Consider the following 23,511-nt stretch of genomic DNA (forward strand, 5'->3'; position numbering starts at 1 on the left):
TGCAGTAACTAAAATTTATGATCCTTATTCTTCCTGTCTAATTGAAAAAGTTGAGTACAAATAATTAATTATTAATTTTGTAAGTAAAAGGCCAAAAAATTAACAATACAAAAGTATGTTGAAAGCTACGACATACCAAATGAAAGAAATATAAACTGTTAAGTTGACTTAAACCACTTATCCTCCTTTGTTAACAGTACCGCGTGCGTGTAAATAAAACAAACAGTACATAATCCAACAATTAATACGTTGACATAACTGATCTTGATGGTTATTTATTGTTATGTCTCTCATTAGTCCCTCTCTCTAGCCTAAATAATAAATCTTATTAGCCAGTTAATCGACGTTTAGAGTCAAGATGACAAAGCCATCCGATCTAGTGACCAGTCACAACACTAACTGGGTCGTAAATATTTTCCGCTTGTAGTTTTAAGTGTGAGTTCGAACAGGTGTTGTCGATAAATCATAATCCAACGTTGATCTCTGGATTGTTTTACAGTTAACTCATTTGACATCGGTTGCCGGTGTAGGATTTAGAAAATAGGTTATTGTTAGGAACAATCGAGTTAATTATCTTTGGTACTACAGGTCTAGTGCGTGTTTAACTGGTAACCCGATTTATGATGGTAATGTTTTATACAAAACACTTTTCTAGGCGTGACTGCTCTTAATTGATGGATCACTCAAGATAATACACAAATATAGCCCACTGTACTAATTAATTTTTTTTCTTTCTAGTGTCGTAACGTCGGTCTCAGTAATAATGGACACCGGAAACGGATCCAAAGCGATATTCAGCGATGCCGCAGGCAAACCTGTTTCCAAACCAAACGCAGCCTCCGACCTGGCCAGTCCGATAAACCTACTGAACCCCGACAGATACGAATTCTACACCTTCGACGACAGCGGTGACCTGGTCAAAAGACTGATGACCCTTGACGAGATCCAAGGAATCGTTGCGACGGGCGACACGGACGGTTTCAGCTTCGATCCCCTATCCATGGAGGCGTACAACCCGGAAAAAAGAGTCAACGACATCGTCAACAACGTGCAGAACGTACTCAAGGAAGAAATGGAGGTCCACAAGGACACGATAGACACCAAACCTCTGTTTGACACTCCCGACGTTTCCAGTTCTTGGAGTATGATTCTTCCGGCGATTTTCGGAAACTCCGGTGAAGATATCAAACCTGAAAAGCCCATTACTCATGTCACACCCGACACAATTATGATTGAACCTACGCAACCGCCAGCTAAAGTTTCCGCCCCCACTAAGTTCACAACTAACCCTGCAACTTCTCCGGCTTTCCACAGTACTACGGTTATTAACAATATGGTTTATACTTCTGCAAAAGCAACAACTCCAAGGCCTTTGTCTACGTCATACACAACTCCCAGGTCTACACCTGCTGCTGACGTTTCCAAAATCACTCCCAGTGAGATTCCTACGACACAAGGTGCTTCAAGTACCAATAAGTTTGTTACATTTAGACCTGAACTTGTATCTACTCCTCATATTTCTAGTAGCAAGTCACCAATTAACGTAGAAATATATTCCCACTCTAAATCTACCACCGAAAGAAGTCCAGGTTTCATTAACAACGAAAAGTACCCGGTCATAGAATTGACCAAAGAAAATTCTAGGCCGATTTATCACGTTTCATCCAGTAAGCCAATTTTAGAACAATCGACTTCAACGAGACTCCCAATTGCAACCTCTTCCTCAACAAAACATTCAGTTATGGCTTCTTCTTCAACGAGACTTCCAGTTATAACAACCTCTACGACCAGACTTCCGATGGCAACTAAAGTTGCAAGTTCAACAACTACTACTACCACAAAACAACCTGCTCCAACTAGTTCCTCGCCCACAACGTTTATATACATGACCTCCTCGTCAGAACTGCCAAAAATAACTTCAACAAGACTTCCTGTGTTTAATATGAAAACAACCCCTGCCTACGTGGTAACAAGAATGCCCGCGAGTACCACCATGCGTCCTCGCCCTACAACAACCGAATTGCCAACAACTGAAGCACCTATAAACACAGAAATTCTCCAAAACTCGCTTCCAACACTGACAGAATTGTTGCATATGAACAGTGATCAACAAATTTCATCGTCATCACCCACAATGTCCACACTAGCTGCATTAACAACAAAATTGCCGGCTATTAAAATAAGCACGCCGGAACAGGAGACAACACCTGAATTCACCACGTATACTTTAGTGTCCAGCAATAGCGATTATCCCACCACAACTGAGTTCAAAGGGGAAGCAACACCTTTAATTAATCAGTTGCTACAAGATAATCCACAATCCATCCTTGATGATGATTTAAGCACATTGGCCAGTGAATATGTAACTCCTAAGAGAAACTTTACTAAGAGCACAACTGAAATGAGTGATACCACCGGTCCTGTGATCTACTACACAACTGCTTCACTGCCAGTAACAAAACAAGACGATATTCCAACCACTGGAATACTAGATAAATTATTGTTAACTTCTACTAATATCTACGAAATAAACACGGAACTGTCAGAAAAACCTACAACAGTACAAGAACCATACGTTGAAGATGATAGATTTGAAACCACCAACAGTGATGAAGTGACCGAAGAAGCTACTCCAAGCACTAATACTGTAGTAATCAATCTTGGTGATCCCACCAAACAACCATCAACTGATAAAAATCTTATTTCCAGCATCGAACAACTTATATCCCAAGCTGTTGGACAAATTGAAGATTCTGTCTCCAATGAGAAACAAAATGTAATCATTCAATCAATGCTGGACAATTCAGGTCAAAAGAATATGTCTGACATTCAAATGGAGGCTGCAACTATAGCTTCAAACCTGATGGAAACTTACGAAAGCAACGAAGAAACAACCACTCAAAGCAACATTTTAAGTGACATCACTGCTGATAATACTAACATTCTTAGCGACTCTGTTGGTTCGCTTCTGTCACAGATTTATGGAGGAGAAGATCCAAGATATACAACTGTTGAAGGATCAATGACAACTGAAGCTTATACAACAACTAATATAAAGACTTCCACTTTTATTAATCGTAAAACAGATGAAGCTACAATGACGTTTGATTTGAAGACAACTGAAACTCCTCAAACTACTACAATTTTGGAGACTACTACAACTAGATATACTGAAGTTGACTTGGCCGAAGCAACTACAACAAATGTGAACAACGAATTGTCCAAAAATGTTACAAATGAAACTGTTGATGATTATGTACCACACATCATTAATATTACAATTATTAGTAGTGATAAAAAACCAGCCAAAAGTGATTTAAGTCAGGAAGAAGAATTCTTAAATGAAGAATTGAAGAACACAACCCAAAACAAAATTCAAAATGAAATATTGAAAACCGAGGCAACTTCATACTCTGATAAAGTACAAACTGAAGCTGAAAATGAAATAACAACAACGGAGTTGATTACGGAAACATCTGAAGAAACTACTCAAAATGTCGTATATGTAGAAAATGCTAGTAACATGTCAATAGGAAACATTGAAGTTACTACTCCTGAAATTGTTACTGCTGCTGAAACAATTCAAACTACTACTTTGGCCAATTCTGAGAGAATTCAAGACGAGGAACCAACCACTGTTGCTGTGGATGTTGAAACAACAACTACAGCCAGGGAAGAACCAATCGAGACTACGACTTTCGCTGAAATCAAACCAATGATTGAAATTACTATAAATGAAAATAGCGCAATAAGAAATAAAACTCCTGTCGTCATTCCTCAAGATGTTACAGAATCGACTACAGTGATAATGGATGAATTTACCAGTTCCCCCATTTCTACACTTAAATTCACGACTGAAGCTGAACTGTTAACAGAAACAAGTACAAACAACCAACCGTCAACAGATTTACTAGCTAGTACGAACATAGATTCCAACACTAAAAATGAAGACATCAACAAACAATCTTGGACATTGGTTCCAACAATTGCACCACATTCAGAATCTGAATTCAACAAAACCAGCACTGCAAGTCATCCAATTGTTACAATAATCGATCCTCCAACTCCCGTCGATTTGGTGCCAAAACCGTTGCAAGGATTTGGTTTAGAGGACAGTACTTCACAACTGGACACGGATATTTTCCAATTCGCACAACTGTGCAACGAATTAGCTTTTGGCTTTTGGAGGTCGGTAACCAGTGGTATAAGCACTGCAAGAAGCGTCGTGGTATCACCGTTTGCCGCCTCTTCCATGTTGGCCATGGTGTTTTTGGGAGCTCGTGGTGCTACTTCTGGAGAAATGAACGAGATTCTTAAACTTGACGATATGGTCACGTTCAATCCTCATTTGATTTTCAAAAACATTAGCGAATCCATACAAACCACTCCCGATTCTGGAGTATCGGTTTCTGCGATTGTTAGAGAATTGTACAGTGATAGGAGTAAGGGTCAGCTGTTAGGTTTTTACAAAGAAAGGGCGAAACAGTTTTACGATGGACATGTGGAAGAAGTCAGTTTCAAGGATATTGGAGATGTTATAAGAAGAAGAACAAATCTATTGGTAAAGAAACACTCTGATGGCAAAATCAGTGAGTTTTTAAAGGACAGCAGTATTGTGGTTCGATCCCCACTTGCTGGAGTCAGTGTCAATGTTTTCCAGGTAAATATTTTAATCACCTTAACTTATACAAGTTAATAACTTATTCTTTAATTCCAGACTGATTGTTCTCAAGCCTCCACCGAAGGTAGAGATGGGGAAATCCACTTCGTAGTCCTCCCATCTATCAGACAAAGAAGACTGATTCCCATTCCAGCTGTGGTTTACAAATCTGGTTTCTTAGCTGGTTACGAACCAAGTTTAGATGCAACCGCCGTTGCTTTAGGTACCAAGGATCAAGTCGTCAGCACCATTTTTGTAATTCCTGGTCAACAAGGAATTGCCGCACCAGGTGACGGTCTAGCCAGATTAGAGAAACGTTTGGTTGAAAGTTCCTTCAAGAAGGGTGCCTGGTCCAGATTACTCAGAGCCTTGATCCCTCGTCCAGGACTGGAGATACAAATTCCCAGATTCTCTCACAGGTCGGTAGTGAATGCTACCAGAGCACTACAAAAGATGGGACTCAAAGACTTGTTCAATCCACTTAAGGCTGATTTGAGAGGTTTAAATGGAGTCGCTCACGAGCTGCACTTCTCGGAAATGATTCAAATTAATAATTTCGCAACCTGCGGAGAGGAAAGGATTGGTGACACCCATCATTCGGAAATTTATCCGGCGACTCCATCAAGTGCCCGAAGTGCGAGATATCTTGATTTCAATGACCAAACTGATTTTCTGGAGGAACCGAGAGACTATCAGAGGGCGTTCCACGATCCTTTGCACGATCCCCGTTACTTATCTCTTCCTTTGCCTCTACGGCCGAGACAAGCAAGGATTCCGGATGTTCCAAGGTTGAGATTCGACAGGCCTTTCTTGTACATGGTCCGACACAATCCAACAGGACTTATACTACACATGGGAAGATTCAATCCTAGGTTATTGCCATAAATGATTGGATGTTTTAGTTGATTTGCCAAATTATTTAAACAAAAATAATAACTTGTAAATAGCTTTAGATTTATATACTTGATTTTGAAATGTAACTATGTATTATATGAAAGCAAGACGTGAGAAGATGAAATTGATTTAAACTTGCGATATATAAAAATTTAGTTACATGTCGAATAAATAATTTATTTTGAGATCGTAACATATTATTGTAAATTCATCCAATGCATTTTATTTATACCATGTTTATTCCACACTGTAATAAATACATGTATTACATTGTGGAATATTCTTTTTTTAAATTATTTATTAGGTAGAATTGTGCAATTATTTTGTATTTATATTACTTTAAATTTAAATAAACAAATAAACATGAGTATCTATTTGAATTTTCCCCAATGAACACTGAAAACACTTTGTGTGATCAATAATAATGCCCAGAAACAGTTTTCGCCTCAACTCCTGTATGTCACGTACAAACTTACTTGCTACATTCATAACAAAGCAATTAAGTTATGTGATAATCGATAAAACTACACGTTAAAAGCGACTACACTATTTTAAGCAAGTACAAAAATATATACATAATAGAAAATTATGTACAATATACATGCGCACCTAATCGGTTTCTTTGGCAACATGTTGATAAACAACAATCAAAGATTTCAGTTTTGAAGCCATGGAAAATGAGAATACGCCTACTGAAAGCGAGGAAGATTACGGCTCATATTGTAAGTAGTTAATTTATAGATTCATAAATCGAAGCAACTACAAACTTTTTTAGTTCTTCAACCTGCGCATTCGCCATATAATATAGTTGAGAAAATTCAACAGGCAAACGAAGCTTTACTGAACACAAACATCGAAACTTGCAAAACTTTAAGAGTACAATTTAAAGACAGTTTAGTAACCTTCGAATCAGAACTAACTGATGATGATATCAACAGTATTGAAAGTGACCACATTGAAATACAAACGGAGGAAAATATAATTTTTAATAGTTTCACTACTGTGACCAATGAGGACCCAACTGAGATATTTTCTGATATTGAGGAAGTAGAGGAGGAAACTGTTGAGGAAGATATAAAAGAAGACATTGATGATCTGACTGTAGAGAACACCAACACCACTTCTACGAACACCGCCCATATTATACTTAAAGATAATGACTTGTTTAATAAACCAACAAGTGAAGAAGCAAGCAAACAAGACATTAAAAAGAAAACTAAAAAGAGAACGGTCCAAACCAAATCTAGAGAAAAATTACAAAATAATATAAAATGTAGTAGCCATTGCATAGATAAAATCGAATGTGATCTTTCAAAACGAATTCAAAAGTTACATATTCGCAACGAAACGCCCCAATGTCCTCCACTGAAACTGCACGAGAAGAAGTGTTGCACCGAAAAATCCGCTTCCAATTTGCCAAACTACAACGGATTAAGGTCGGAGTACGGACTGACGTACAAACAATTGGAACAAAGAAAGGCCCTGAAGAAGTACCACAAGATTAGGCGATGTTACAGAAGAAGCTACTTGAACAGAATCAGGGAGCAGAGGACCCAGGAGAACGAGGAGGCCTTCGCCAAGTGGTTGGACGACGTGTCCAAGAGAAAGGAGTTGGAGGAGCACAAAAGAAAACTGAACAGTTACAGAACCACATACGGCATCCCTCAAGTTTGTGTCTACGTTGAAACGCCCGAATGTAAATGCCGCAAGTTTGTATATTTAGGTAGTTTATCCATAAGGAAATGTGTACCGCGTAAAATGAGTAAAAAATGAAACAATGTAAAAGAATTTTTTATTAAAAATTTACTCTTTTTTTGAAATAACTTAATTTCAAAACACTTAATTATAATTTCATTTATACAGCGTAATTATTACGAAACTAGATTAAATTACGTACATAAATAATATCAAAAATGACTATTAGAATGCGGCATTCCGCCGTCATACATCTGCATATTATTCTTTCCGTAATATGCGTTAAAGTAATGACCGTTCCATTCTGATCTCCAACTGTCAAAACCACTCGGTCCTCTCATCGATTCCTAAAATATATCAATGGTTATTAAATAATGATTTGGTATTAGTGGCCATCATTACCTTCCTGGGAAGATCCCTATCATCAATCCATTCCATATCATACATACTTTCATTCACAGGGTAATTTTCTAAACCACCCATATGGTTTTTGTCCAATTCATTTAACATGTCCTGACTCAGCGGCGTGCCCACCTTTTTCTTTGAGTTCTTCTCTCTGTTTACGAGCTGAGGATGCAAAAAGTAAGTTAACACCATGATCAGTTTTAATAATATTCGATACACTTACAACAGTTGCTCCAAAAATAATGATGAACAGAAGAGAAGCAAGACCAATAACTATGGCAGCGATGGTCCATTGTGGCAAAGCCAGTTGGTCTTCTTTGTTATCTAGGTGTATTTCTGGTTGGCTTGGAATAACTAATTTGGACAAACATTAAATTGTTAAAAAAAATTGATGCTGGTAGGTGTTGTGTAAAATTTGATGAGCTGTAAAGTTAGCTTTTTGGTCGTGTGTGGCGGACTTGTTTGCAATTAGACAAACGAGTAGGCACAAGATAAAATAAAACATTTATGTGCTGTGTAATAATCGTAAATAAAAACCATATATAATTTTTAACTTTATGTTGATTACTACTGTCAATAATTTAAATATTATTCATAAAAGCTTTGCAGAAAACACTATTTCACAACTAATTATAATCTCATTACTTACAATTTACACAAGAAAAATGGTAAATATAAACATAAAAAGAATTGCGCCAACACTTGCGACATCGCCATTGACTCTCGTATTTAAAATTAATTACAAACCACATAATCTTTTAAATATCAACCGCTAATAAAGCGTAATTTTACAGCAATTAGTCTGAATTTTGTAATCGATTAGCGTTTCGACTCACCGACGAAATCTGTGTATTTGGGATCCAGGACGAACTTGCCCAATGTTAGATTATCCAGGTGCTCGGAGTCTATTGATTTGCCACTTCTCGAGTATTGTACAAGGGCGTCATGGAATAACTGTTTTATTTCTGCAGTGTTGATTTTTTTGTCGACGTTGTTCAGTTCTATGACATAATCAACTAGAACGCTTCCTTTGCTGAAAAACGTTCATCATTAAATTCATATATTGTTGGAGAAACAAATTAATTTTTTAAATAAGGAAACAATTACAAACAATACTAGTTTTTATAAGTTGTTTTGACCTTTACTGGTGAAGATTATTTAATTCGTCTCACCTAAATCCATCTATCCTCACTTTTTTGAACCAAGTACTTAGCTGGTACGACTTTTTGTAAACGTCTTCCAACTAAAACGACAAACAATAATGTGTTGGACTCATTTTTTAAACGTAATGAACTTACTTGACTTTGCACTTCGTTAGACAAAATTTGCCATTCATTGGTGTTCCTGTCTAGAAGTTCCGGTACCCACTTGGCACCACCGACCAGTTTAATAGTGCTGGCCAAATCACAGTTGTTTTCGCATATTCCTGGAGTCGTGGGCCTCTGTGTGGTCGTAGTTGTGGTTGTCGTGGTGGTTGTCGTCGAGGTTGTCAAAATGTCCACCTCAGTCGTACTGCTGGTGGCGATTTTAGCCGACTCCAGAAGTTTTTCTATCGAAATCGGGGTCGTCGAAGGTGTCGGCCAACCTGTGAATTCTGTGGTCGCCCTATAAAAATATTTTCATTTATAATTCATGCTAATTTCTATCGAGCAAGTACCGTAAAATGTCACATTACGTATTGTGGTCAATTCAACGCACGGAATTCGTAACTAATTTTGACATTGTCCCATTTTCCACGGTAATTTTAATATGCATGTGCTCAGCTATTTACATAACTCTTATAATTATCAGTTATGTTTTTCTTGTTTCCATGTTTTATTAATTTTGTTAGATCACAACTATGCGAGTACCGTACAAATATTACTTTATGCATTGTTTATCAATTCAACAACGGAATCCGTAACATTGAAAAACACCATGTACAGTTAATTATTCGTGCATTTTCTAGGAGTGTCTGAATTTCAATGAACTAGAATGCAATCGTTGCAAGTGAATTTTCTGCATGGTATTTAACCAGATAATAATGATCATTGTGTTGTCACGAAGAAGAATATTATTACAACTTGGCTTGGAGCAAATAAAAAAAGGCATAATCCATCTATTATAACCCCACTTAAACGTTTCTACTTTTGCCAGTTCGAAATCAGCAAAGTCCGCAAACGGAGTGCAATTTTGCAACGGCACAATTATTTCTATAGCAATGCCTTTATTGTTACCACCCAATTAAAGCACACACGTTTCGAATCAATAATTAAGTTCGACGCGAAACAAATGTCAGTCACGCATAAATTAAAAGCCCAATTAGATTTCTGTGCGCGAACGCAATTACGACAATCTGGGTTAGCGATAAAAAACCAAATAAAACCAAACGGAAAAAACTGAACTACCTTGAGGGCCAACCTATGTGGATGGTGGGCGGTGTCACGCTGCGGGACTCGGAATTGGCATTGCTGCGACTGGTCGTCGTCGTGCGGGAGTTCTTCTTTCCTGGTCTGGTCGGGAACACTATTTTCACCGGTTTCGCACCGCCGGCACTTGAGGCGGCAGTACTGGAGCTGGCAGTGGTGCTGGAAGGTTCCGTCGGCGCTGTCGGTTCGGTTGTCGTTGATGAGTACGACCTGAGTTTGTAGCCTGGCGGAAGGAAAGCACTTATGTCGTCGGTTTTGGCGTTCTTAAATATGTCCTCCTTGGAATCCTTCTTCGGGGCGCTTGCCGAAGGTTTCTTATAACCAGGCGGTAGCAAGGCACTGATATCATCGGGTTGCGACTGCTCGAGGAGGAGCTGTACTTTAGATTTTTCCGTGGTGGTTGTTGTAGATGGTTTCAACTTATAACCTGGCGGTAACAAAGCACTAAGGTCGTCTGTTTTTGCCTCCTTAAACAAACTTTCCAACTTGTCTTTAGGTTTAACCGTAGTACTGGAAGAACTGGTTGACAGTTCGGTTATAAGTTTAAAGCCGGGTGGCAAAAATGCACTTATGTCATCAGGTTGACTGTCTTTAAACAAATTTTCGAGTTGATTTTTAGGTTTGATTGTCTTTTTGGTTGTGGTGGCTTCAGTCGTCGACGACAATTTAAAGCCTGGCGGCAAAAATGCGCTAATATCATCAGGTTGAGAGTCCTTAAACAAATTTTCTAATTTACTAATTTTAGTAGTAGTAGATGTAGCTTCAGTGGTACTACTGGAAGGTTTCAATTTATAACCTGGCGGCAAGAAAGCACTAATATCATCAGGTTGAGTATCCTTGAATAAACTCTCCAGTTTGTTAACTATTTTAGGAGTTTCAGTAGTAGTGGTAGTACTGGGAGTAGTAGAGCTTAACTTATAACCAGGTGGCAAAAAGGCACTGATGTCATCTTGACTGTTTTTGAACAGGTTCTCAAATTTGGTGGGGTTGATGGTTGTTGTGGTGGTCCTCACTGTTGTGGTGGAGGCACGCAATGCTTTCCGATACTGCTCCTCACTGACAGGTTTCCTCCTAGTTGGTTTAGGTTTAAGAGTGAAATGTGTAGTTTTAACAGTGGCTTTTGTAGTAGTTGTTGTAGGTCTAATCGTTGGAAACTTGAAACTATTTTCAACACTCTTACTAGTTGTTGTTTCTACTTCATCCACCTCACCGTGATTATTCTCCCCTTCATTCTCTCGAATAATAGTAATGTTGTTTTTGATATCTTTAAAATCAGCAGACAACAATCTGCTGGAAAGGTCTGACTGCACTCTATCTAATTTGTCTAAAAGACTTTCAGTAGAAGATTTGGATTTGTCTTTTGTGATTGGGGGTATAGTGGTTTCAATATCTTCAGTCGTGGTTTCCTCTTCGGAATAATCAAGAGTTTCGTTGTTTGTCTCACCAAATCTGGCCTCAGAAACACTTTTACTAGTTTGTATGGATCCCAGTACCACCCAGTTGTCAGTGGTGTCCTCTTGGGACGTTTCAATAGGCTCCAAAACACCACTTGGAGTAACAAACTGAGGAATAACCGTATTATTGATAACACTTTTCGTCGTCACTACAGAAATCACCGATTTAAACTGGGGGTCTGGTGTGAGGGTGGTCGAATCAATGTAGTCTTCCTCATCCTCTTCTTCTTCATCACTGTATTCTTTGGAGTCATTTTCCCTCCTTTGATTGTTGTGGATGATGTTTTGCAGCTCTTTGTCGGCGATTAACTCTTCAAATAGTTTATCATCCACCTCCTTGGAGTCATCCAAACTCACCGAAGGTGCAGTCTTTTCGGGTTCATTCAAAAGAGTCTCTCTACTAAAATTAAGCTTATTAATAAATAAATTTGTATAATTTGGACGGTGAGTTGTGGGAATGTTCGTATACAAATTGTTATAATTTAAATTTTTGTAATTGTACTGAGGTAAATTTTCTTGTAAGTTTTGAGGTATGTCGGACGTCTGTAAATCCGGTGTGTTTAAATACGAGGGCACGTAGGTGTGTAGATCACTATTGTCTTGGTCATCGTAGTATTCGTAGTCTTCAGGGCTGGAAGAATCGAAATCTTGACCTGAAATATTAATAAATTTGTTTAGTCAAAATGTTTAACGTAGATGTTATTTTAAATTAATAATACTTTAGTTTTTTGCTGCATAGAAAGTTTAGATCGTTAACTTTGTGCACAGAATACCAATTTTTTTATAGAGCGTAAGAAAGTGTAGTTTTTCTGCAGTGAAATTTCCCTTTTAACAGTTAAAACTCGCATGAATTGTTTAATATAAATTGGTTTATGATAGGCGTGAACCATTATCTGGAACTAAGACAAATAGTGCGGAAAATATGAGCAGTGAAGTGTTTATAAAATCTTTTGTTATGTTTTTGTTCGAAAGTACACATTTGAATTTCCGAAACAATGGCGAAACACATTCTTTTAAAACGTATGATTTTCTTATAAAACATTTTTATTAATTTAATAATTCCAATTTCAAAACGTTAAATCTCACAATTATTGTAATATTGCACACGATTCCATTAATTAGTATTGTTCCAACGGCATACAATTAGGTCCCTACATAAAAAATAATGTTGAAAATGCCGTATCGGTTAATGTTGTAGAAAACAATAGAATTTCAAGGCAACGAGGTTGCTCCAAGTGGACATTACTAAATGGCCGTTCATAAATATAATCTTTCAGATGGGAATTCGTCTATTGTGGCGGCGTTCACGCAATCCTCAACATAATTCAATAATTCTCGCTATGCAGACAATCACACAAATTACATAGATACCAAAGTGACGTTAATCAAAACAGCATTGTTGAAAGGTACTGCAATAACGGTACCATTTGATCAAAAGGGAAAAAAACCGTCACTTTCCATTTGATTTTTGTGTCTAGTCATTTACACTTGGTATTAGCACATCATTGTGCACTTTGAATTGTCATAATTGAACATGCAGTGGTTGAAAGTCACTGAAAGTGAGCGTGCCAGATGGAATTATTCATGGTATTCCGTAAATAAACGATTACATCCATAAATGCGTAGAAGATTTGATGAGATATGAATTAGAAATGAGTTCAAGATCTTCATATTGTTTCGTACATGGGAATCTTTGCACCTATGCTAATTTTACCAAACGAAATCGATATGACCTTAGGATTACTAAACTTTGCATAAGTATACACTTTCCCCGAAGTTAACTAACTTTGAATCTACCGATTTACATGTTAAGTTCATTGAAAATACTAATTAATATTCAGTTTAGCCAGTTCCTGCACCTCGACCATTCCAATCATTACATTTGATCCGTAAGTACCATACTGCTGGTCACAGATTGTGGGAAAGATGTTACAACTAATTATAATTGCACAAGGTCAACAAAAAAGAAGCGAAATAATGTCTTTAAATATCTTTCATGATTTTCCAATCATTAGGTCGTTTCCTGTGTAATTTCCCGAAATTAACTAACTTGAATCTACCGATTTACATTGAAAATACTAATTTATATATATATATATATATATATATATATATATATATATAATATATTAATAGTTCCCGCACCTCCACCATAAGATTTAAGTCGTAAGTAGTAGATTTCTGGCCATAGTTGAATGATGTTACAATAAATTATAGTTGCACAAGGTTACCAAAAAGGAACCAAAAGAATGTCCTTAAATGTTTTCCCTGATTTCTCAATCATCAGGTCGTTTTCTATGTAACTATCTGAATTTAACTAACTAAAGTTAATTAAAAATTCTAATTAATATTCATTTTAGCCAGTTCCCTTACCCCTACCATTCCCGTTATTACATTTGATCAGTAAGTACCACAGATTGTCGGAAAGATGTTACAACAAGGTTAACAAAAAGGGAAGCAAAAGAATGTCTTTAAATATTTCCCATGATTTCCCAATCAGCAGGCCGTTTCCTGTTCCAAGGTTTCAAAAGTGTAACAGCCCATTAAGAAACAATGTCGTACATGCACCAATAATGTTATTTTGATGAGTAAACGTAAATTTTATGAAAAACAACGGGATGCCTTTCAATGACATTGGCTGCTGTTACAACATCGAGCCAATATTATGCGTGAGTGTATGGCGGATGATGCACACTTCTAAAAATAGAAGATTTCGGTAGTTCCATTCAAGGGTACTTCAGATTGTGATTTGCAAAAGAAAAAATCTTAAAAGTTCCTTGCTCCAGATAACGGCACCTTTTAATTTCTCAGTTTACCATGTTTACCATTAACATTTTTAGTAAAATCGTGCATTAAATCTTAAAACTTATTTTAATGCATTATTCTCCCAAATAACAATAATGTTGTTTTTAATGTCCATAAAATCAGCAAACAATAATCTGATGGCAAGATCTGACTACATATTTAATTTGTCTAAAAGACTTTCAGTAGAAGATTTGGATTTGTCTTTGGTTTTTGAGTTTAATTGTCTTTTTGGTTGTGGTGGCTTCAGTTGTCAATGACAATTTAAAGCCTGGCGGCAAGAATACTCTAATATCATCAGGTAGAGAATCCTTAAACAAATTTTCTAATTTACTAATTTTAGTAGTAGTAGACGTAGTAGCTTCAGTGGTACTACTGGAAGGTTTTAATTTTTAACCCGGCGGCAAGAAAGCATTAATATCAGGTTGAGTATCCTTGAATAAACTCTCCAGTTTGTTAACTATTTTGGGAGTTTCAGTAGTTGTGGTAGTACTGGGAGTAGTAGTAGAGCTTAATTTATAACCAGGAGGCAAAAAGGCACTGATGTCATCCTGACTGTTTTTGAACAGGTTCCCAAATTTGGTGGGGTTGATGGTTGTTGTGGTGGTTCTCACTGTTGTGGTGGAGGCACGCAATGCTTTCCGATACTGCTCCTCACTGACAGGTTTCCTCCTGCTTGGTTTGGGTTTAAGAGTGAAATGTGTAGTTTTAACAGCGGCTTTTGTAGTTGTTGTTATTGTTGGCCTGATCGTTGGACACTTGAAACTATTTTCAACACTCTTACTAGTTGTTGTTTCTACTTCATCCTCCTCACCGTGGTTATTCTCCCTTTCATTCTCTCGAATAGCAGTAATACTGTTTTTGTATCTTTAAAATTAACAGACAACAATTTGCTGGAAATGTCTGACTGCACTCTATCTAATTTGTCTAAAAAACTTTCAGTAGAAGATTTAGATTTGTCTTTTGTGGTTTCAATATTTTCAACAATGGTTTCCTCTTAATAATCGAGAATTTGTTTGTCTCACCAAATCTGACCTCAGAAACACTTTTGCTAGTTTGTATGGATCACGATACCACCCAGTTGTCGGTGGTTTCCTCTTGACATGTTTCAGCAGACTCCAAAACACCCCTTGGTTTAACAAAGTGAGGAATAACAGTATTGTTGATGACACTTTTCGTTGTCACTAAAGAAATCACTGATTTAAACTGAGAGTCTGGAGTTAAGGTATGTTAATTGAATCAATGTAGTATTCCTCGTTGTCTTCTTCATCGCCATGTATTCTTTTGAGTCATTTTCCCCCCTTTGATTGTTATGAATGATGCTTTACAAGCCTTTGTCAGCGATTATTTCTATTGCTGTTTCAACATCTAACCACATTATGCGTGAGTGTATGACGAATGATACACACTTTTAAAAATAGACTTCAGTGGTTCCATTCAAAGGTAATTCAGACTCCGATTTGCAAAAGAAAAAATGTACAAGTTCCTTGCCCTCAATAACGGTACCTTCAATTTTTCAACTTCAAAGTTACCATATGGGGTTTACATTTTTATTAACGCCGTGCAATAAATCCTCAAACTTATTTTAATGCAGGTGCATAAATTTGCACCGGGGTTCCAAGAAATCTCGACGCTCATAACGGTCTGAATATCAAGTATTATAAATATGGCGTTTCAAAAAACAAAATAAAAATATGGAAATACAGTTTTTTATGTTTATTGCAGTAAAACATTAGATCATGTCTGAATTTTGATCAATTTAAAACTGTACATGCACAAAGAGTGGGCATTTTCAACCTACGATTAAGATTTTTCTGGGACAAACACTTAACGGGATCACCAACTCCAATTACGTCGAAAATAACAAAGTCGATTGGAACACAAGTCACAAATTAAAACAGAACAAAGAACACGATTAATGAAAAAATCGAGCGGAAACTCGACGCGACCTTATATGACAACCAATTATTTTAAAACTGTGACATTATAAATTTGATATTAAGCCAAAGGCATTTGGTTACAGATACCTTTAAAAAAATCAATCAAGCACGGGTAAAAAATTAATTAGTAAACAATCTCTAAAATGTTACTTTCACTTATTTAAATTTTATTCAGATATCTTGTTTATTCATTTATTATATTTTCTAGATGTGTTAATTTATCACATTTATGTCAACACTTTGTTTTGTGTGGATTTCTATCATTAATCCCTGCACCAACAACAAAGAGCTTATCGTTTCACTTTTAGTCTTCTAAATCACTCTGAGGAGAATCTTCAAATACATAATTACACAAATCAATAAAACCATATCAAATAACTTGTGTTTCACAAACATAGTTTCTTTAATATTCATAAATTGCATTGTAATTTCGTCATTATTAGTACACAAACTCGTATAATAAATTAGTTTCTAATTTAATATGAGACACATAAAACGTTGCCTTCCATCGCAATAAAAACAATTTCTATGCACTGACATTTAACCGTTTACATTTTACCTACATTAACATTATAAATACAAGGAAACTGGCTTATTAATAAAAATGGGAAAGTTGAATAGTGTTATGTTATTTCTTAACAGGCATGGAACAATGAATAGGCCATAAAATATCATTAATACTCTACACCATATTACAACCTGAGGATTTATTGTCATCTTTAGAATAATCAATAATAAATGCCTTCAAATTTCTCTTTAAGGCAACACAATACGTAAAAAAAAATTAAGTAAAATTAGTTCAAGATCTTCATAACATTCTTCTGTTTGTGAAAATGTTTAGCAATTGCAAAATCCAGTAATTGATATTGATAATATCTAAGAGAGGAGGTCAGCGGTGTTTCCTTTACGTTGCTAAATCGTTTGTGGAAGCACTTCAAATTTCTTGAAGAAGAACGTGCTAAAAACAATTCAAACACAGGTAGGCACCTTTTTTGCAAAAGGTCAGATAATGAGACATTGGTAAAACATATCCCCACACCCAAACGAGTTCTAAAATTAATTACGATGACTCAGTGGACGCTGTGGTTCCAAATGTTTGAGATAAATAATCCGGATACACTTTTGCATATGGTACCTTCCAAGGTCTTCGGTTGGGAACATTCGAATATACTTAAGGTACAGATTGCGGGGCGATAAGCCCGAGTGCGATGACCGACGCCTTTTGGCTTTTCGGGGAACGTGATGAATAAATTCAAGTGAATCCGAGTCGGAAAGATGCAAGTCAAAAAAAATTCCTGCATTTTATTGTCAGTTACGTTTATTTTAAGCACAGATTCAGACTAATGTTATTCATTAGAGCTTAATCACACTTTTTAAGTAGACCAATTTATTTTACATACTAATGTGTGTATAACATTCTCTAGTTATGTAATGACTTATACAACTTATCTTAAGACCATAATTTTTAGAACTTGTTGAATTATCTATTCTGCAACTAATTTTTTATGCAATATTCAAAATGATTATAAAAGAGGTATGAATAAATCACTTGACTGAACTTTTTAAGTAACATTTGAATTTGACATTTTAACAATTTATATTAAATACCATTTTCTAATTGTTCATTAAAACGATAATTAAATGGCATATTATTTTCAAGGCTGTTTATAGTTTTCAATACATTTTGGATTTTAATTAATTTTTATCAAAATAGTGGGAACAGGAAGTGCTACATTTATGAAAGAATATGAATAACTCCCATAAAACACAGATTTTACCATTCTCTTAACTATTTTCTAATTGTTGACACATTAAAACAATAATTAATTAAAGAATATACTATTTTCAAAATTGTCTTTAGTTTTCTAAATACTTTTAAAAAATGTGATAGTTTTAAAAATAGTTTCAATAAAATTTAAAAAATAATTCTTGAATATTTTTATTTAATTTTTATCAAATCAAGTTAGGTTATGTTTAAAAACACTTTTAATTAAAAAAAAATAAAGGAAACAGGAAGTGCCACATTTATGAAAGGATATAGATCACTCTCATAAACACAAATTTAGCATTCTCTTAACTATTTTCCAATTGTTGACAAATTAAAACCAGAATTAATTTAAGGATATACTATTTTAAAAACTGTCTATAGTTTTCTAAAAACTTTAGAAAAATGTAAAATTATTTTAAAAATAATTTTAACAAAATTTAAAAAAATATTTGTTTAAAGACGTCTTTAATTAAAAAAATAGGGGAACAGGTACTATATTTATGAAAGAATATGGAAAACTCTCACAAACATAGATTTTACCATTCACTTAACTATTTTCCAATTGTTGACACATTAAAACAATAATTAATTTAAGTTATTTTCATAACTGTATATAGTTTTCTAAGAATTTCAGAAAAATTTTAAAAATAATTTCACTAAATTTAAAAAATAATTTTTGAATATTTTTTAATTACGTTAATTTTTATCAAATTAAATTAGGTTGTTTAAATATTTTTTTAATTAAAAAATATATGGACTGTATCACATTTATGAAAGAATCACTCTCATAAACATAGATTTTACCATTAGTTTTAAAAATAGTTTCAACCAAATTTAAAAAATAATTTTGGAATATTTTTTAATTAATTTTTATCAAAGAAAGTTAGATTATGTTTAAAGACTTTTTAATTAAAAAAATATGGGGGAAACAGGAAGTACCACATTTATGGAAAAATATGGGTGACTCTCATAAACATTCATTTAACTATTTTCCAATTGTTGACACATTAAAACAATAACTATTTTAAAGATTTAATATTTTCCAAGCTGTATATAGTTTTTTAAATATTTAAAAAAATTGAAAATAGTTTTAAAAATAGTTTCAACCAAATTTGGAAAATAAATTTTGAATATTTTTAAATTAATTTTTATCAAATTAAGTTAGGTTATGTTTAAAAACTCTTTTAATTAAAAAAAAACTTCAAGGGAAACAGGAAGTACCACGTTTATGAAAGAATGTGGATGACTCTCATAAACATAAATTTTACCATCAACTTAACTATTTTCCAATTGTTGACATATTAAAACAATAACTAATTTAAGGATTTAATATTTTCCAAGCTGTATATAGTTTTCTAAAAATTTTAGAAATATTTAAAATAGTTTTAAAAATAGTTTCAACCAAATTTAGAAAATAACTTTTGAGTATTTTTAAATTAATTTTTATCAAAATAAGTTAGGGTATGTTTAAAAACTCTTTTAATTAAAAAAAAAGTTTAGGGGAAACAGGAAGTACCACATTTATGAACGAATATGGATCACTCTCATAAACACAGATTTTACTATTCTCTAAACCGTTTTTCCTTTTCGGATTAGAAATCATACAAGTGTGCTATGTCGAGTATTTATTAATTTCACTACCAACCTGTTAAGTAAAAGCAATAAACAATTAAAAAGAAATGTTTCTTCATATCCTCTATTTTTTGTAACATTTTAGTACTGTCAAGATTTTAATAAAGAAGAATTATATGGTTAGAATAATTTCTTCATGAAAATGTTTATCAAATATAAAAATAAAAATATTAACAATACTTTAAGACGAGGCAATAATAATTATTAGCCTTAGGAAAGGCTCAATTTTTAATAACAACAAAATATCAAATATGATTATAAATTCCACCCAAATAATCAAGTAAAATTTTCATGAAATGCCAATAAACACCATATCAGTAATTCTCTGACGCACCTCCGATGATATTTTAAGTTGCGAAATATTTATTGACATTTAAACACTTGATAATCTGGCCTAGACATGCAATGAGTTCTTATTTGTCTTGGGGGCAGTTGTCAAGGGGCACGTCCACTTTTACTTTTGCACTTTTCATGCAACACGTTCCTTCCAAAAGAATTTAAATTATGAACCACTTACGCAACTGAATTAAATTTAAAAAAAAAAATATCATAAATGCAATTACCTCGACAAAATTGAACACATATCACCAGCACGGTACAATGCAACACTAATTTGAACATGTTTTATTAAATTTCACATAATAGTCAATCATTTGTATCAAACATTTGCACGGCGAGTGTGTGAAGCACTGTTTTGATTAGCGACCAAGTGTTGTGTCTGAAGTTGCGGTTGAAACTGAAAGGAAACAACATTAACGGGCAGAACTCGATGACCCTGTCGTAAAACAACTATTTCGTAGTCACCTTCAAGAAATGAAAGCAGAGGTACGCCACGTATACCAGTGGCGTAATGTATGCAACAATACTGTTAGGTAAGAGCGACAACTGCGACCACCAACGACTCATCGAACGTCCCTCGTAGAGCCCATTGTCTTAGATCTCGGTACGACTTAAAATTATTCAAGCTGCAATGGTCTAATTCCTTGAGCATTGTTGTGGACGATACACTATTTGAGGCCTGACTGCGTCGACGGGAATTCTACCGTCTTAGGTTTTACAGTATGAAAACGTTATGTGGTACCACTATATTGGGTGCGCCCTAATTAAATATCCAACTTTTATTTTGTTCTGTGTGTCCTCGAAAATACTTGCGATACTAAAGACATTCGGTTTTTTGTTGGAATGCTCAGCTTGCTCTTGTTGTCGATAACGTACCCACACTTTTGTCCATTTCTAAATCATATGGGAGATCAACAATCGAGGAAGGTCAAGTTTTAAAGTAATCATGTTTGTTTTACAAAATCACGGAGTTGTAATTTCTAAATGTCACAGTTTAAAGCGGAAATGATTCAAACTGTGAAATCCGAATATCTAAGAATTTGCGCAAAAATATTTTAAATTAATTAAGTCACCAAATTGCCACACGTATAACATTTGGTCAAAAGAATTCCCATAACAATGTTACGTTTTAAGAACGAAATAATCCCACACTACTTAATTCTGGACAATGTTAATTCGCAAAGCTAATACAAGAAATTGTGTATTAATGTCAAAGATAAGTGTGTAGTTCAAATTTTAACACATGTTTTTTAATGTGTTTTTAATTTTTAATATAATTATATAACAATATATATAACAAATGGCAATATTAGTTATACAGATAGCGAGCAAAAGTGAAAGTGTCGTGTCTAATCCACAATTCCAACGTGACTTATTTCTGTATATATCAAGATTTTAAAGATGATACAAATAAAAATAAACACGAAATCTATTTTGTTTGTTTAAAATTCTGCATAATTCATTAACGTTGAGCAACCAGCAAAATATTTAAATAAATGGAGGATGCGCCCGGCAATTTATTACCCGTTTCACAAATTTAATAAATAAATTGATTTCACAAAATCATTTGATTCTTAAATATTTAAACTTCCATTAAAATTTTGTTATAATTAAAATATTTTAAATTTTTTTACAGAAAACAATGAAAATATTTTCCACTAATTGTTTTTGTAATTAAAATAGAAAGTCAAAGCACATTTCACGTGTTAGTTGGCGTTAGGCAAGAATTCATATTTGTTTGTCGATTAAGATCTTTATACATAGCGCACATTTACCTATCTAATACCTATTGAGTTCAATGGTATTTTAAGCGTTATAACAATTTGTATTGCAATATAAAATGTGTTAATACCGGCTGAATATCATTAATAAAGCATAGTTTAAAGTGTTAAATGGTGCTGGGCTTAATGGTTGGAAAAGAATTGTCGCACGTTAAATGTAATTAGGTTCATAATTTATTTAATTAAGTAAAAGTAAATGGTACCAGAATTATCTAACTTACTTTCACACACATGATACTTAATTTTTCTTAAAAATGTTAAATTTTCTAATAGAAATTACAATACAAATTGTCATCTTTGAAAATAATTGTTGACATTCTAAGGTAAAACAAAATTTTACACCGAGTGGCGAAGCAGTGGAGGTAGGCGACTCTTTTTTTGATGTTTTTCCCTGCTAAGCGAAGATTCAGGAGTAACGTGAACCATTGTACCCTTCGGCGCTGGTACTTGAGTTATTATCACTAATTTCTATTCAACCACGAGGTAATCTAAGATTTTAGTGGGATAAACCTGATAAACCGGTAGTCCATTATTAGGTAGCTTGTTGGTAGTTTTGACGGTGAATGAGAAATTAATAATCGAGTGGGTAGTTTCTAAACTAGGAGGTCTAATGGTACCAAAGGTACATTTAAGATAATTGATTATTTGTTTTCCATATTTTTTATTAACTATATTTTACTATATTTCTTAAAATTATAACGTGGTAACACGTTAATTGTTGATAATAAAAAAAATAATAATAAATGAGAGAATAAAATTAAAGTCGACTGCTGCTGAGTGGACTCAACAATAAATAAAATATAATTATACGTGCCACAAAATATTTTATAGAATATCTACAGATAAATAAATTGCAATACATATTTTACAAATTTTTTATATACCTGCTAATAAAAAAAATATTAAGATGCCACTGTTACTAACTTATTTAGTATGTGTGAACATTTAATCTCTTTAACGACTGATATAAAAATTCTATAAAATACAGAAAAAACTCTCTTCTCTTCTTTCTCTTTTGATTCCAGATTTACAAATTTTCAATGAATCAATCTTGAGATATTTTATTTATTGTTGAGTCCACTCAACAGCAGTCGAGTTTAATTTTATTCTCTCATTTATTATTATTTTTTTTATTAGCAACAATTAACGTGTTACCACGTTATAATGGACAAAATTATAGTAAATTTTTACTTAAACTATAAATATAAACTGTATCATGTACTGTAAGAAAAAATATAAATTAGCCTTACCAAGAACGAAATAAAGCAGTAAATATTGCTAAGAGTTAATAGTTAAATAAGTCAGTCACATTCTGAATTCATAAAAATATTAGATAAGCAGAACTATGAAAAATATCAGAGTTGAAAAACTTGAAATAATCGATAAATGAATAATTTGAATGTCAAAAAACAATCAATTTTTTTTGTTAATTCAAATTAAAGTCAACGTGAAAAAAATTAGACTTGCTGAAATTTAATTTAAGGTCTGTGGGAAGGTTAGTGGATGACGGTTTGTTTGACTAAAGACATGTAAAGCAAACCCTGCTTTCTACTAAGAATGTGAAGGTTCGATTTTGCTCATGTTATATGCCCTACAGGACTATACAAAACTTTTATTACATCCACTGAGGAACAGGGACTTCTGATGTAGGGCATCTTCATCGTATAGAAGCAGGCATGGACAGATTTACGTACCGAGATATATTAAACAACAATTTCCTTCTACTTATTGAA

General features: G+C 34.2%; 3 protein-coding genes across 3 annotated transcripts; 2 read left to right on the plus strand and 1 right to left on the minus strand.

The window, feature by feature from the left end:
• Nucleotides 1–559: 559 nt before the first annotated feature.
• LOC109607301 (mucin-2) lies at nucleotides 560–5,863 on the plus strand. Its single transcript, XM_049964472.1, has 3 exons — nucleotides 560–626; nucleotides 739–4,660; nucleotides 4,718–5,863. Exons 2-3 carry the CDS (start codon nucleotides 764–766, stop codon nucleotides 5,543–5,545), a joined length of 4,725 nt encoding a protein of 1,574 aa, XP_049820429.1. The 5' UTR covers nucleotides 560–626; nucleotides 739–763; the 3' UTR covers nucleotides 5,546–5,863.
• A 361-nt stretch (nucleotides 5,864–6,224) lies between these two features.
• LOC126264786 (uncharacterized) lies at nucleotides 6,225–7,340 on the plus strand. The gene is made up of 2 exons (XM_049964083.1): nucleotides 6,225–6,276; nucleotides 6,330–7,340. Exons 1-2 carry the CDS (start codon nucleotides 6,225–6,227, stop codon nucleotides 7,325–7,327), a joined length of 1,050 nt encoding a protein of 349 aa, XP_049820040.1. The 3' UTR covers nucleotides 7,328–7,340.
• On the minus strand, nucleotides 7,330–20,379 carry LOC109607298 (uncharacterized). The gene is made up of 8 exons (XM_049964883.1): nucleotides 20,222–20,379; nucleotides 10,042–12,169; nucleotides 8,953–9,259; nucleotides 8,827–8,897; nucleotides 8,491–8,687; nucleotides 7,878–8,008; nucleotides 7,652–7,816; nucleotides 7,330–7,596 (listed from the first exon to the last, which is right to left on the minus strand). The coding sequence occupies exons 1-8, from the start codon at nucleotides 20,277–20,279 to the stop codon at nucleotides 7,462–7,464; spliced, it is 3,192 nt and encodes a 1,063-aa protein (XP_049820840.1). The 5' UTR covers nucleotides 20,280–20,379; the 3' UTR covers nucleotides 7,330–7,461.
• Nucleotides 20,380–23,511: the final 3,132 nt, after the last annotated feature.

Source organism: Aethina tumida, chromosome 3, assembly GCF_024364675.1.
Source record: "Aethina tumida isolate Nest 87 chromosome 3, icAetTumi1.1, whole genome shotgun sequence".
Classification (NCBI taxonomy): Eukaryota; Metazoa; Arthropoda; class Insecta; order Coleoptera; family Nitidulidae; genus Aethina; species Aethina tumida.